This window comes from Delphinapterus leucas, chromosome 7, assembly GCF_059928025.1.
Source record: "Delphinapterus leucas isolate spDelLeu-1000000601 "Yukka" chromosome 7, BTC_Dleu_Yukka2, whole genome shotgun sequence".
In the NCBI taxonomy this organism is placed as follows: Eukaryota; Metazoa; Chordata; class Mammalia; order Artiodactyla; family Monodontidae; genus Delphinapterus; species Delphinapterus leucas.
In genome coordinates, this window is record NC_143135.1 from 38204368 (window position 1) to 38220292 (window position 15925).

The window sequence follows — 15925 nt, forward strand, 5'->3', positions numbered from 1 at the left end:
AGACTGTCCCAGGCCAGACCCTCCCTGGGAAACTGACCACCCCCAGAGTAGACCTGGAGGGATGCAGGGGGCCTCAGCCATGGGTAGCAGGAGGGTGAAGGAGACCCTAGGTTGAGGAGAGGGCCCTGCCCAGGGAGGGCAGGAACCTACCGCACTTCTCCTCGGGGATGCAGAACCCCGAGCGGCGCCGGTGCAAGATAGTGCCCTCAGAGCAGACACAGCCCTCGCCCAGCACCTGGCACTGCTCTGGGTCCAGCGGGCCCAGCAACCCATCCTGGCACGTCTCAGGGGGCTCACAGGCTGCCACACATGCCTGGTATGTGGAGTCGCTGGGGCACAGGAAGGCTGCAGGGGCACAGCAGCGGGCACCAGCCTGAGCTCAGACCCCAGGCAGAGTGAGGAGGGGGCTCAGAGCATCATCTGTGCCTCGGCAGAGAGTGCAAAGGGTTTTAGTGTCATTGCCTCCTTCCTCTAGATCAGGAGCCAGCAAAGCACAGCCCACAGCCCAAATCCAGCCTGCTGCCTGTTTCTGCAAATAAAGTTTTATTGAAACACAGTCACACCCATTCATTTACCTCTTGTATCTGGCTGCTTTTGTACTACAAGAGCAGAGCTGAGTAATTGTGACAGAGACCATATGGTCCCAAAAGTCTCAAATATTTACTATCTGGTCCTTTACAGAAAACATTTGCCAACCCCTTGCTATAGATCAGTGTTTCCAAACTTTTTTTTTTTTTTTTTTTTTTTGCGGTTATGCGGGCCTCTCACTGGTGTGGCCTCTCCCACTGCGGAGCACAGGCTCCAGACGCGCAGGCTCAGTGGCCATGGCTCATGGGCCTAGCCGCTCCGCGGCATGTGGGATCTTCCCGGACCGGGGCACGAACCCGTGTCCCCTGCATCGGCAGGGGGACTCTCAACCACTGCGCCACCAGGGAAGCCCTCCAAACTTTCTTGATTGTAAAAACTAGATCTCACGTTGTGGTCCAATATACACGTGCATGTAAACAGTGCTCCTCAAGCCACTGTAAAAGAATCACTGAGAGCTTTTGCAACACCATGGCTGGGATCCCACCTCAGACCAACTGAATTAGCATTTCTGATTGTGGGGTCCAAGCATGAGTACTTTTTGAAGTTCCCTGGGTGATTTCAAAGGGTAGCTGGGATTGAGAATCACTGATATATTGAAACAAAAAACCTTTTCACGAGACAACACTTAATCATTCTAGGTGCAGTACACACTAGTATTTTTTATTCTATTGCATTTTAAAAATGCTGATGCTGGCGCCCAAATCAGTGGGTATATGCTGATTTCATACCCACTGAGCTGGGATCCACAGTTTGAAAAACACTACTCTAGACGATTTTGTCTTTTCATCTTCTATCTGTCTTATTATAGGTGTGGCCTTCCTTTGAGCTGTTTCCAGCCTTTCTGGATGTGTTCACATTTATAAATCAAAATACTCTAGCCTGGTCCACCCCTGCCTACCCGACTAGTGCAAACCTAATGGGGGTGGGGAGGAATGGCTCTCACGTCCATCCTCAACGAAGGAGAGGAGAGACGAAAAGAGAAACATGACTAAAAGTTAAGAGAAAGGAACTAATATTTACTGGATAGTAACGTGTGATGGGCCTCTGTGAGGCACTCTGTACACATTATCTCATGTCATCTTCAAAACGACTCTCAAGAAAGTGCTATGACCGCCCCCATTTTACAGAGGAGACTCAAAGAAACTAAATAATAAACATAAAACATGTATTTGATGTATTTATATAAAGTATAATAAAGTTAAAATTTTTAATTTGTTAGTATGTTTATAGATTTATTTAGAAAATATTTATAAATTTATTAATTAATATCCATTAGTGAGTGAACGACTAATTAAATCTGGGAAAGCCTAGACCCGGACTCAGGTTTGTGAGCCCTTCTCCCACTCGAACAGGGGTGAGGGGTGACAGTTACAGCAGCCATGGAGGAGATGCCCCCGGCCCTTCCCCTCTCCTCCCCCTCCCCCTCCCCACCCCTGCAACTCACGGCAGTAGTCGGAGCGTCGCCACTTGATGCACACGTGGAACTTGTGGCACATGGCCACGTACACGGTCAGTGCCACGCAGGGCTGCTGCAAGTACTTGGTGTCCCGGATCCACAGCTCACAGAATGACTCCGGGGTGACCTGGGCCGTGCATCAGATGGTGCTGCCTACCCACATCCCCCATCTCTCAGGGCTCAGCTCCTCCCAGCCCGGCCCAGGGGCAACACGGACTTTGGCAGGCTCCCAATCTGTCCCAAGATCAACACCTCTAGGGAGCTTGCCCCCTGCAGGTAGATGGGCTGCCATTCTCAGCCCAGGAGGTCCCCCCATGCTGGACCCAGGTGACACCTACAAAGCGGTGGCAGACGCTGAATGTGTGGTTGGACACCATGCGAAGGCAGGGAGAGCAGTCGGCCGTGGCACAGCTGTCCGGGCGGAAGCGGGTCTGGCCCACCGAGGTCAGGGAGCTGGGCACCTGCCAGCTGTCCAGAAAGGGAGCAGGGTCCTCGGCCTCACCCACCACAGAGCCATCCTCCAGGGTGAGGTCATTGGCTGCGTCCCCATCACAGATACCTGAAAGGGGCAGAATTACCCCAGTGGCCATAATAATCACCACTCCCAGGTCCCCAGCTGTCACACTGAATATTCCTCACAATAATTCTTTGAGACTGGTATCACTGTTATCCCCATTTTATAGATGAGAGAAATAAGGTACAGAGAAGCTAAGAAATGCACTGTGTAAGAAACTGTCTTTGTTTAGGAAATACACACCAAGGTATCTAAGAATAAAGGAACACAATGTCTCAAACATACTTTCAAATGGTTCAGAAAAAATGCATTTATGTAAAAGGCATATGCATAGAAAAGTGAATATATAAAAAGGCATATATACGTATATAAATGCATATATACATGCATATGTATATATATAATATATACATATATATATATACATGGAGAGAGAGAGAAAGAGAAGCAAACAGGCAAAACGTGAACACTTGGTAAATCTGGGTCAAAAGCACATAGGAGTTCCTTATACTATTTTTGCAACTTTTAAGTTTAACGTTATATCAAAATTAAAAGTTACTCCAAAAAAATCTGCTTTAGCAGAGATTGCTAGCTAATTATAACACCTGTTTCCTCTTCTTCCTGGGCGGTCCACTAGCCTATTTCTCCCAGGCTCTCCTGTGGTTGGTGAGACCATGTGGTAAGTCCCCACCAATGGAACGTGAGTGAAGGTGATGGGCACCACTTCCAGGTTGGATCCGTAAAACCTGCCCAGCTCTTTCCCCTTCTGGGCAGTTGGAAGCTTGTGTTGAAAATGGCAGAGCCACAGGATGGAAGGAATCTCCATTTGGGAATTTATGTGTGCAAGGAATAAACTTCTATTGTGTTAAGGCACTGAGACGGGGGCAGGGCTGAAGTTTATCTGTCACAGCTTCTAACATGACCTTAACCTCCAGCTTCATCTCTCACACTCTAGGCTCCAAACACACACTTCCCTGCCCTTGACTTTGCTTATGCTGCTGCTTCTGTCTGAAACACTTTCTCAGAAGTCCTTCCTTCACGGGCCCCTCAGATGCACCGTCCATGACTGTCCCAATTCTGTGTAACAGGTTCAGTTTGCAGGTCTGGTTTGCTCTCTGAGTGCAAAGATTCATTTTCCCTTATAGTCTCACTCTCTCAGTATTCCCCCAAGTTGCCTAGCAGGTGCCCAAGATACCAATGTTAGTCTGGATAAAATAGAAGTAAATTCGCTGACTTATGCTCTGACACCTCCAGGCACCAATTTCGTGAATACAAAGCATGAGTCACTACAAAATCCTCAGATTTTTATCAACAGTCCCAATGGTCAGATTTTTGGTCTTGGCATTGAGTCACTGAAGAGTGTCACAAAGGCATCCTAGGGAGGAGCTGGCCCACCAGAGGCTGACCACAGCACTCTGCATCAGGCACAAACAGTAGAAGGAAACAATGGTGAGAAAGGGATAGCAGAGGAGGTGGTGATGGTGGTGTGTGTGTGTGTGTGCGTGTGTAAGGAGAGATGTTTGTGCCAGTAGGAATGGAAGCTTCATAAGACACATTTTGTCTTTTTTGCCTACTGTTCTGTCCCTAGTGACTGGTACATAGTAAATATGTGTTTATGTGTTGCACAGATGAAAGAATGAGCAGGGAGCAGGCTCACACGTGTTAGCTCATGTGTAGAAGGCATTTTGAACACAGAGGCATGAGTGTGAATGAATAAAATGGGTGCAGATTTACGGATGGAGGGCATGCAAGTATGTGTGTGTAAGTATTCCTATGTCATCCATCATCATAATCACAACAGTTTGTCATGGAGCACCTTACGGGGGCCCACATCCTTCTGCACCTGCAAGGAGCAGCAGTCCACACTTAGACTCCTCCTGTACCCCTTGTTCTTATCAAAATACATCCAGGCCCTTAAGGCATGCTCTCTGCAACCATGCTGCGGTCTGAAGAGCACTAGTTCTGTGTTGTGGCAGCTCTGCTGTGTGATCTTAGGCAAGCCACTTAACCTCTCTGAGCCCCCTTTCTTCTTTAGTTCGATGGCCATCCCTCAGGGCTATTGTGTGGATGACCTGGAATAAGTGAGATCAGAGTGTAGAAGTGTTTTGTGAAGTGCCCAGGCATATGCAGACAGGGAAGATTATCTGGTGTTAGGAAGCGATCAGGGAAGCTGACAATCTCGGCTGAAATGACAACTGGCCAAGGCCAGAGCCCTGCGCCATCTCCCTGCTGGCAGCTTCAGCCCTAGAACACAAGACATTAGGTCTCTGCCCTGGCAGCTCTGCTGGTCCCACCTCTGGCCCAGCACTCTGTCCCAGCTTTCCCTGTTCCAGGGGAACCTGTGTCTGGGGGCAGAGGTGGATCCAGGAAGCATCCCCCTCCCCCCAAGCTGGGTCCCACCTCACCGCAGAGTCCACGGCCCTGGGCTTGGCTGGCTTTGCTGGCCTCCAGGATCATGAGTCCTGAGCTGTGGAGCCACTGGATCTGGATGTGTGATGGTGTCCGGATCACATACATGTGTCCTGTGTCCTCAATTGTGAACCCGTACCTGCTCACAGGGGGCCACACAGGCTGCAAGTCCACAAACACCTTGTGGGGGAGGGTGTTCAATGTGAGCACAGCTTGTCTGCCTGTCCATCCGTCCCTCCCTCCCTCCATCCATCCATTTATCCCACTAGCAGTTATGAAGCATCTGCTCCATGGCAGGCTCTGTTTCAGGCACACGCAGCCAAGACACAGTCCAAGGTGGCATGGAAAAGTTCTAAAAACATGTTATGAGCACAAAACAATGAAACAAGAAATGCAACAGCTGGAGGCAGGCGACATCTACACGCCCAAATAATCCTGAGCCCTTCTAATCACTCTCTTTTTTTCTGATTCTGCTCAGATCATTTCTTCTGGGAGACTGACCCTAAATCCCCAGCCGCTGGGTTGGGTACCCCTTTCTCTGGGGTCTCCCCAGCTCTGTGCTGTCCTTTAAGACAGATTTGTTCCCTCATCAAGGCCCTCCATGGGCTGTGAGTTTCTTAAGGGCAGAAACTGTGTCTCACTCACCTTTGAATCCCCAGCACCTGCCTTTGGGCCTGACATGAATTGGGGGCTCAAGCAATGTTTGTTAAATATGCAACACTTTAAACTCAAAGCTACAACCCCTGCTACTTACAGACAAGGTTAAATTTGTATGTATTATTAGTTTTACTATGTGGAAATGGGAGATGAAAATATTAGGATTTTTAAATATTTATAATGACTTTATACCCTCCCATCCAAGAATCACTGTTTTATTAATCACTTTGCAAATTATCCAGTGCATAAACTACTGTGTTGAATAGAGGGAGCCCTAGCCCAGTAGTCGGAAAACTTTGACCTTGGGCAAGTCCCTGGCTCTCTCAATCTAGCCTTCCGAGCTGTACAGACAGGGCCATGGGCTCCACAATGCTGAAGCACCTGGGATGAAACCCAGGGAGTTTTATGCTTAAGCCTCCATCTCATGGAAAACCCACTGCCCTAAGCCTTGTTCCTGAGAGTCTCACAAGGTGTGGCCCTTGTGTTCTATGTTCAAGAGCAGATTCTAGTAACAGGGCTGCAGGTCTGAGCTCAGGAATAGGTGGGGAGAGCCGACACTTTGGGACCTGAGGAAGAGATGAGTCAGCCCTACTCACCCTCCCCCTGGGAAGAGCTAAGGCAGAGCCTTCGGGGTGGGTACCCCACAGAGGGTGGGCTGTGGCTGGGCACCAGCCTCCTTGACAGAGGTGGGCTTGATGTGAAGCCGATGCATCTTAGTGTGTTCACATGGCCTTATATTTTTGTAAAAATTGCAGAAGTGAGATATTTTAACCACAATCATTTAAGGCTACTGTCTCGCCATTTAACTTCTTTTCGGTCGCAATATTCCTCCTGGTACACTTCCTCCCCTGACATGAAGAGTGGCCACAAATATTCTAATTAAAATCACCTCCAAATATAACTAATTTTGCATTATTTTTCTTTTAGAGGATCCCTCCCTTCCCTTACTCCCAGTTGTGAATAAGCCTCAAAGCCCCTCCTCCCCTGATGCCCCGCCCCTTGCCTGACTGCTGCCCTTCCCTGGGGGCTTGCTCTTTGATGCACTCACCTTCCGGTTGAAGCGGTCAATGGTGACCTGATGGGTCAGGTGAGTCACATTCAGCATCACCAGGCAGAATGGCGGCCAGTTCAGGTGCCCCTGCAGAGAGAACCCAGCCCTCATCTACCTGGAGCCCTGCTGCCGCCTCCTCCTGGGGAGCAACTCTTCCCCCCCAACCCAACCTTGCCTCAGTATGCTAGGGGCACCCACTGGGGTTGTGCAGATGGTGCACAGAGTCCCACAGAACATTCTGCTTCCACCTGACCTCCTGCAAGCCCCCCAGAAAGCTGCCTCCTTTCACCTGGCTCATGGGAGCATCCTAGTAGGCGGTTCCCTGCAGCCAGCACCCTTGACCACAGGCCATATCCTAGGGGTGGCATCCCAGCTCCTCTGCATTTCAGTGCCTCTCACAGGGGCCTAGGCAGCTGGGAACGGTGCAGGCCCCAGGAAGGGCCAGGAGGTGGCGCTCCACTCACTCTTTCCCTAGGCGCTGGTTCCAGAAGAGCCCCATGACTGAGACAGACGGAGCTGCTGCAGGGGCCTCTTCATCTGTCCTCGCCTCTGATAACCCTCAAAACCCAACTCACTGCTCAATCTCCCCTCCAAACCTAGTCAGGTCCCAAGGCCCCAGCAGGAAGGGAAGCCAGGGACAGTCACCAGGTTGGCACTTTTGCAGTCGAGGACGTGAACAGTGACCATTTCATCGGGGCTCTGGCTGAGGATGTAGATGGCCTCCTTGAACAGGGCTACATAGCTCCCGTCGAAGGTGACAAAGCTCAGATCAGGGAAGATTGAGCACCGGCCTGGGGAGGACAGGGACGAGAAGAATAAACAGATGCCCCTGGGGGCCAAGGCCACCCAGGAACATGAGGCCTTCTCCTGGGTGATCCAGAGGCCTTGGGGGGCTGGACGGTCACACAGAGATCAGAGGTCACAAGGGTAGGAAATCTGCCAGGTCAGGGGTCAGAGGTCCCACAGGGGGTTCATGTCAGGGTTACCCTGAGGCTGGAAAGCACACAGGAGAGGGGCAGAGATTGTGCCGGGTTCAGGGTACGAGAAAGACATGGGAGGCGCCCGCGGACCCCACGACTCACAGGCACACTCCCAGAAGGGGCAGCAGCGGTCACCGCCCACCCTCACTGCGAGGCCCAGGACCCCACAGCTAGGAGGTGCAGTGCCCTGGGGACAGTGCTGGGACTGGTTCACTCGGATCAGTTGGCCCTCCAGGCAGATGTGGCGGACGCAGTCCTGCTCGGCGATTGGCTGGGGCACAGGGTGGAGGAACAGCCTGAGCGATCCCCTTGGGACCACGGTCACTCGTTCCCCTGCCCCACCTACCCCCAAGCCGTGAGGGCACAGATCCTTACCCCATAGGTTCTGGCAGGTAGGGGACCCTGAGGTACAACGGCAAGGGAATGGTGCCTTCATCCTCCCTCCACCCACCCAACACACCACTGGGGGCCTAGGGCTGGGCTGAGTGAGACTGGGGTCAGGGGACTGAGTCCCAGAGAGTCTGCACATCCACCTGGCCCTGCAGAGAGTTCTAGGTACATAGCAGGTCCGCTAGCTCAGACTCGTAGAAACCCAAGCACACGCACGCACACACAGTTTCTCTCTTTCCTTACAAACGCACAGACATATACCACCTTGCAACACCACACATCACATGCACAAGAACACACACAGACAGATGAGCGTTCACATGGAGTCCCACACACGTGAACACAAACGAGTTCACACACAGTCCCATATGGGCACACACACACACGCAATGCACACAACAGCACACCAAGTCATCCAATGGGGCCCTGGGTCCCAGGTGGGGCATGGAGGGATCTGCTATGGCATAGAGGCCCAGAGGAGCTTGGAGAATTTGCAGGCTCCAGGAGCTTGGGGCAGGGGTCAGGATGGTGACTAAACGGCCATCTGGCAGCCTGGAAGCTGGCTAAGGAGACACTGCCGCCGATCTTGAGGATGTGAGAGCACGATGGTGTCCAAGCCCCGGGGCACAGGAGGAGGGAAGGCATGGAGGGTTCACATACAGGGGCAGAACCCTGACAAGTCACTCACGACACAGATTTCAGATGTACTGGCTTCAGTGGTGGTGGCCAAGGACTCGGCTGGACCTGCCGAGATGCTCTGGGCTGGAGCCGAGCGCCCAGATTGCTCGGTGGTAGCCTCTCCCTCCGGCTCTGCTTGGGGCTGAGGTCCTGCCGAGGTGCCATGCGCCTCAGCCAGCTGGGGGAGCAGAACCAGCGAGCTCTCTCGGGAGGCCGTCCTGGCTGAGACTCTGCTCAGTGGGTAGGACGTGGGCACCAGTGGTACTGTGCCAGCCCAGGGGCCCTCAGCCTCCGTCACCAAGGTAGCAGCAGTGTGGGCCACAGCAGGCGTGAGCTCTGTGGGGCCCCCCTGGGCAGAGCCATATATCCAGGTGGGCTGAGACACTTGCTCGGACAGGATGGCCATCTTCTCCGTGGTGCTCTTTCGTGGGCCAGCAGCAGATACTGTGGAGGCCACCCCCCCAGCCAGAGCCACAGCCACGACCCCAGAGGCTGGCAGCGTGGCCCCCAGAAGCAGGTCTGGAGCTGTGCCTGTTGCCTGAGGGACCACATGACTGGGCGGGTGCACCTGGGCCAGGACAGCCTGGGTGAGAGGCAGTGCGGGACTGAGTGTCCGAGCAGGCAGAGTCGTGGCCACGGCGGGAGATGCGGCCTGTTGCTGCAGTGGAGGGGGGATGGCAGAGACGCTGGGGCCGGGCGTGGCCACTGGGGCAGACGTGCCCACCTTGGCCAGGGGCAGGCTGGTGTCGGGAGGCAGACCAGAGAGGAGCTGGGGCTGCCGAGTTGACTCCAGAGATGTGAAGGGTGTGGCCCCCAGCCCACGAGCGACTGTGGACAGGCTGGCGGCAGTTACAGGCCCCGAGGGCAGAGCGGGAGGCCTGGCGGCTGCGGTGGCATGCGGAGCGGGGTGGAGCGGGGCCGTGGGGAATGGGCTTGGCAGTGGGGATGCTGGTGGGCCCGTGGCCTGGCTGGGCCCAGGTTGGACCTTCTCTGTGGATGGCGCTGTCTCCACCATCTCAGTCACCAGGGGACTGGCAGGAATCTGTTCTGCGGCTGTTCTAGACTCAGCTGGGGGGCTGCTGGGACTGGAAATGCTCTGGGACTGTACGGGACGGGGGATCCCTGTCCCCGTCATGACCTCCGTTATTGATGGTGTCGGCAAAGCCTCGTGGGATCCTGAGGAAGTGGGAGGCCTGGAGGTCACTGCAGGGGAAGCCACAGGCCTGGAGGAGGGACTTGCGGGCAACTCCAGGCTCGGGGAGGGCTGGAGGGGTGTCGTCTTAACAGGCAAGGAGCCAAGGCCTAGGACCGTCACGGCTTTGGTCACGAGAGGGAAGCGAGGTGCAGGGGGTGACAGGGAGGAGACTGTGATGTTGACGCTTCCCGCAAAGATCACAGTCACCCTGGTCGTCTCCATGGCACCCGACCCCATGCCTGATGTGGGCATCTGCTGTGAAAGGGGAAGGGATGAGGGCTCTGGGACACGAGGGGTGGCCAGGTGGCTGGCGGTCACTCCCGTGCTGGCTGGGGCCTCTGTGGGGTGCTCAGGGACGTTAAATGCAGTGACCCCCGGTGGCTGCTTCTGAGTGGTCTGGGTGGGGCCTGGAGACAGAGCTGGCCCCTCAGTGGCTGCCACGGGTGCGTTCAGGGCCGTGGTGAGCGGGATAGCTGGCGTGGGTGCTGGCCTGTGGGATGGGGCCCCGGGAGCTTCCTGTGGAAACTGCAGCTCCTCGTCACTGGGGGTGGGCAGCTCTTGACCGGGAGGCAGGGTCTCGTTGCCAAAGGCCTCCGTGGGAACCAAAACCATAGGCTCCACACCTGGGGCAGACCAGAGAAGAGGCTCAGCCAGTGGGGCGACTGCTGCCGCAGGGGTCATCACTGGGCAGGGCTGTGATGTGGGGCTCCTGGGCTGGCACCCTTGGTGAGGGGGGTAGGCAGCTTCTGACAGCTGGTCAGGGACTCTGTCACGTGGCGTTAGATGGCCCAGAGAAGTCAGCAGGTCTGGACCCTGTCCCACACCTCAAACCCTGAGCCCAGAGCCCAGAGACCTCAGGTCTAAGTCTGGCCGCATTCTCAACACGTGACCCAAGCCAGTTCCCTTCCCCACATGGGCCTCATTTTTTCTGTGAACTGGGGGGAATGGACCAGGTGAGGTCCCTGCCTGCTCTAGAGTGCTCTCCTTCCAGAGGCCCCTGTGCTGACCCTGTTTCACCAGGGACCCGGGGGGTTTACAGGTCCAAGGAGGGATGAGAAGTCCAGGCCACTCACAGTCCTCCAAGTAGACGCATCTCTGTGTGACTTGATCCAGGACCCTGGGGGTGGGGCACACAGGCACACAGCCTTCCACCCTGAGGACAGAGCAGGGGGCCAGTCAGCGGTCTGGAGCACCAGGAGGGCCACCGCCTTTCACCTGGACGGAGCACAGACCTCATCCTTTCTCATGACACACGTGTGTGTGTGTGCATCTCATGTACACACTCACATGAACCTCCGTGGAGACAGCATGTACAGGAGCACACATACCCAAACATGCATGCTGCACACTCCTGCCCTCAGACTGAGAGGAAAACACAAAGTCTGGTTATGTGCACACTTGTGCCCACACTCACACATGCACACGTGTCTCCATTTATGCGCATTCTCACATTCCTCCTCCACACCTGCAGGACTCAAAGCCATTCACGTGGATACATATACGTCCACACAGTCCACCAAAACATCAGTGTACCTTATGCACACACACCCAGCTGCACCAACACCCAGATACATGCAGCTTATACGCATGTACATACACACAGCTGTGTACAGCTGTGCACCCACAGCTACCCTTTGTACACCCACAGGGCTCAACTATACACACATGTGCACAAACTGACATTCACATATGCCCACATCAGGCAGGTTCACTCTGGTTCACACACATCCCCATACCCAGTACACAAAACATACCTACACAAGTACATGTGAATACACACACACCACAGTACATGCTCATGCCTAAACCCACAGACTGCATATAAACCCATTCACTCAGGTGTATGCTCAAATACACTGAGGTACACACCTTGAATCCATGCCACCTCACCTGGGCACATCCTGGCAGCTGGCTGCCCGTGGGTCCTGGCAGGTTTGGAAGCAGGGGCTGGCACAGGCATCGTAGTGCCACTCACAGGTGGGGTAGGGAGCCCCTGAGCGCTTGGCATCTGGAAAGGTGCCCCAACCCGAGACAGTGAGACAGCCCCAGCTCCTGATCAGGTGCCAGAGCACAGAGGTCATCCCACCTCAGCCCACGCCCACCCTGCTCCGTGGAAGAGATAAATGGACTCGTGGAAGAGATAAATGGACTCGTGCAAGAAAAGTGGAGACCGAAATGAGATGAAATGAAACAAAACAAAATCAAATCAAATCAAATCCAACCTGAGGGGAAACCATATTCCTGAGAGCTGAGGTCGGTGGCTGGGGGATCTTTGGGTCGGGACTCTGGGAACTTGGTGGAGGGGCTGAGGACCGGGGGTGGGGTGGGACTATGGAATGGGCAGTTGGAGTTGGGCTTTCAGAGGCGGCCAAAGAAGAGGCTGGGACCCCTGATCTTTCCATAAGGCTGCCTTGTCACCCTGACCTTCTGGGACCTTGGTGGCCAGGCTTGCCCCCTTAGACCTTGGTAGCTAACAATAATAATAACAACAGCCAACTCTTAACACCAAGCACTACACTCAACATTTCACAAGTATTCACTCATTAATCCTCACAGTAATTCGATGAAGTAGCACTATTATTATCCCCATTTTACAGAAGAGGAAACTGAGCACAGAAGATGCCGGGAATATTAAACTTTCCCAAAGGAGATTTCCTCAAAAAAGGCCTTGTGGCCAGTGCCTTGACAAGTGAAGGATCCTCAGGGAAAGTCTGGAGCCCTTAGGGGGCTTCGAGGCAGACAAGACCCCAGACCATGTTGGCACGAGTGATCAGTCTCTGAAACCATGGTCTGAGCTGGGAGGTGTGGGCAAGCTCCCCAGCAGGCTGGAAGGAGCAATCCCACCCGGGCAGCCCCATCCTAACGAAGCCCCATCCCCAGTCCCCAGCCTGCTGCTGACTGTGAAGGAGCCTGCTTTTGTAAGATCCTTGAGACCAGAACTAGGAACTTACATCTGGGGAGCACCTACTCTGAGCCAGGCCCAGAGCAAAGCCCGGGAGATACGGTCAATCCTCGCAACAACCTTCTGAGGCAAATACCCCCGTTGCACAGATGAAGAAACAGGGTCGAGGAGAGGGGAGCTGGGGCTCCTCCGAGTGCCAAGGCCCGGGATCAGGACTGTCTGCCTTCAGGGCCTGGGTGTCTTCCAGCAAGGGACACAAGTCCTGCCATCACAGCCAGTGATGAATCTGCCCTGGGTGGGGTTCACTGGTGGACTTGATAGGTGACCACTGAATGTCAGAGTGAGCTGGCCCAGCCCTGGGCTGGGAGCGGTGGGGGATGATAAACGAAAGGCTGACTGGGGACATATTTACACATGTGTACATGTAAATGGATCCATTCATACAGCACAAACATACATGTGCACGTGCAGGACAGAGAGGCCAGCCTGGAGCAGTAAGGAAATTGTGATCACTGTCTCAAGGGTTTAGGCAGAGGACAACTACTTTTGGGGCTCACCCACCTGGCAGGGAGATGGCAAAGCCCTGGAACCCACTGGTCTCAGCTGGAAAGGGCACGAAGCTGCCCCATCACCGCCCAGGTTCTTGGGCCTCTCATGGGAGCCAGGGGGGCTGTGGCCTCCTCAGGCTGTGCCCCAGTGGGCAGTCTTTGAGCTCACAGGACAGGCATGTGCCCCCATCAGCAAGAAACCTGAGCCTGCGGGCTGTCAAGCTGCGGCCACAATGATCACTTTTCTCGCTTCCACAAAGGCCGCCCTATTTTTAGACCTTGTAAATGGCCTGTGGGAGTAGGCAGGACCCAGGAAGCTGGCTGGGCCCCAAGTCACAATGCCCAAGGCTCCCTAGGCCACCAACAAGGAGGCCGGGCCCCCTCCCATCTCAGGGGTGGCACCCACGTGGCTTCCCTGTGTCAGAAGAGTGAGGATCTCGTCTCTTGGAGGCAACTGGAAGGATGAGGTGGGAGGGAAGCTGAGTCAGGGGCGGAGGAGCTGAGGGCGACGCAGGGTGGACACCTACCCAGAAGGCGGAACAGCGTGCCCCGGCGGAAGGCCTCCGTGTGCTCGTACAGTCGGAGGGCCAGCACTGGGCCCAACACGTAAAGGAAGGCCCCAGGCTCCGCCAGGGACTCGAGGGCCACCAGGCCCGCACGCCACGAGTGCAGCGAGAAGGAGGCATGGTGGTGGAAGGCATCGCTGGCCTGCCACTTGGCCAGCTCCAGAGACCCGTTGGCCATGACGTGGAGGAAGAAGTTGGGTCTGTCCGCTGCCTCCAAGGATATCACATCTGGGTCTGCAAAGAGCCACGAGGGTGAGGTCAGCAGAGAGAGGTCCGGATGCGGGGAGTGGGCAGATACCCAGGCACCGTCTGCAGTCTCAGCGACTCAGGACTGGGTCCTGCTCCTCCAAGCCTGCCCGCCTCCCCTCAGCGCACCCACCTGTGCCTGCTGGCTGCCCCTTGGCACATACCACCTCCACCCGAGGGAGGGAAGGTTGGGGGTTAAAGCCCCAATGCAGAGCCTTGGGGAGGTGACTGAACTATCCCCTCCTCCCTCCGTCCCCCTCTCCTTCCTTCCATTCCCTCCTTCCTTTCTTCCTCCTTCTTTCCCTCTCTCCACCTTCCCTCCCTCCTGCAAACATCTCTGAGGCCCCTCCGTGTACCATGTGCTAGTCTAGATGCTAGGGATACAGCAGTGAGTAGGACAGACAGAAACAGCTGTCCTGGTGGGGTTCTGTTCTATGGGACGCACTAGACAAGCTGGGGTTTGCTGATTTGTCAGTTTTCTTGGTCCCGCTCCTCACAGAATCCCAGAGGGTGAGAGCTGGGGGACCTGAGGCTGAGCCCAACCCACGGCAGGGACACTGCCCCAGAGGTGGAAAGGGGCCTGCCCAGAGGCCTAAGAGCTGGGCTCCGCTGTCCTCTCTCCTATCTCCACGCTGCTGGGTGGATCTCCCCTGCCCCCCACCACAGGGCCCTGCAGGGTCAGGGCCCAAATGCACAAGCAGGTGTCCGGAGTCCCGGCCCGCCATGGCTGGCTGTGCTGTGGGCAAGTGAATTCACGCCTCCAGGCTGTGAGGGACGAACGGTGTGTGAAAGGCCCAGCACAGGGCCTGGTGTGTCTCCCCCTCCCCCCATCACCCCTCCACCCCATGGCCCCAGGAGATACTGCACAGAGCTCCTGTTAGACCTCCCTGGGCAGCTGTGAGAAGAAATGAGGTAACTGGGGGAAGAATCAATTCTTCATGTCAACAACAACTGCTATTGATCAGGACTTAACCCTGTGCCGGGCACAGTGCTGAGCAAGCTCTCTACCCGCTGCTTGTAGTAAATTCCAAGAGAGCCCTGTGAGGCGGTGAATTCATTCATTCAGCAGCTAACACTACTGAGGCCCCCACCAGGGGCCAGGCACCGTTCCAGGCACTGGGGACACAATAGGGGACAAAACGACAAATCCTCTGTCCTCACAGAGCTGACATTCAAGTAGCGGGTGGTGGGTGGGGAGTAAACATAATGAACAAGCAAATTCTATAACAGGTTAGAAGGCGATGACATTGCATCCCCATTTTACAGATGAGGGCGGTGAGGCCTAGAGTCACACTGACGGTGGAAAAAGGAGGCAGGATTGGAGCCCAGGCTCTTAACCACTGCGCAGTCAGCCCCAGGGATGGGATCCAGGAGTGGGCATGGGGCAGCCCAGGCGGGTAGAGTGCTGAGTCCCTCGCTGGGTGACCTCAGGCAACTCACTTCTCCTCTCTGGGTCTCGGCTTTCTTGTTTGTGAAGACTGGAGTTGGCCTAAATCAAGGTTCTCAACCATTTGTCCTGAAGTCCTTCTAACGGGGGGAGAGGCTGAAAGCCAGACCTAGAGGTACAGTTGTTTCTCGGTACACCCGCCCCGGTACCAAAATCCAAGGATGCTCAAGTCCTTTACATGAAATGGCCCAGTACAGTCATCCAACCGTATTCGTAGGTTTCCATCTGAAATTCCACCCACGACTGGTTGAATTCGTAGATGTGGAACCGTGGATACAGAGGACTGACTGTACAAAGT

General features: G+C 54.9%; 1 protein-coding gene across 1 annotated transcript in view; it reads right to left on the reverse strand.

Annotated features, from left to right (window-relative positions):
* OTOG (otogelin) overlaps positions 1-15925 on the reverse strand; it is an 84415-nt gene that overhangs the window by 13127 nt on the left and 55363 nt on the right. Inside the window, exons 33-43 of the mRNA XM_022555664.2 lie at positions 13896-14168; positions 11809-11926; positions 10992-11071; positions 8734-10541; positions 7758-7926; positions 7321-7466; positions 6673-6762; positions 4964-5147; positions 2383-2603; positions 2033-2171; positions 151-345 (exon numbers count right to left, since the gene is read on the reverse strand). Coding sequence (XP_022411372.2) covers positions 151-345; positions 2033-2171; positions 2383-2603; positions 4964-5147; positions 6673-6762; positions 7321-7466; positions 7758-7926; positions 8734-10541; positions 10992-11071; positions 11809-11926; positions 13896-14168 — 3423 coding nt within the window. The remainder of the gene's footprint in view (positions 1-150; positions 346-2032; positions 2172-2382; positions 2604-4963; positions 5148-6672; positions 6763-7320; positions 7467-7757; positions 7927-8733; positions 10542-10991; positions 11072-11808; positions 11927-13895; positions 14169-15925) is intronic.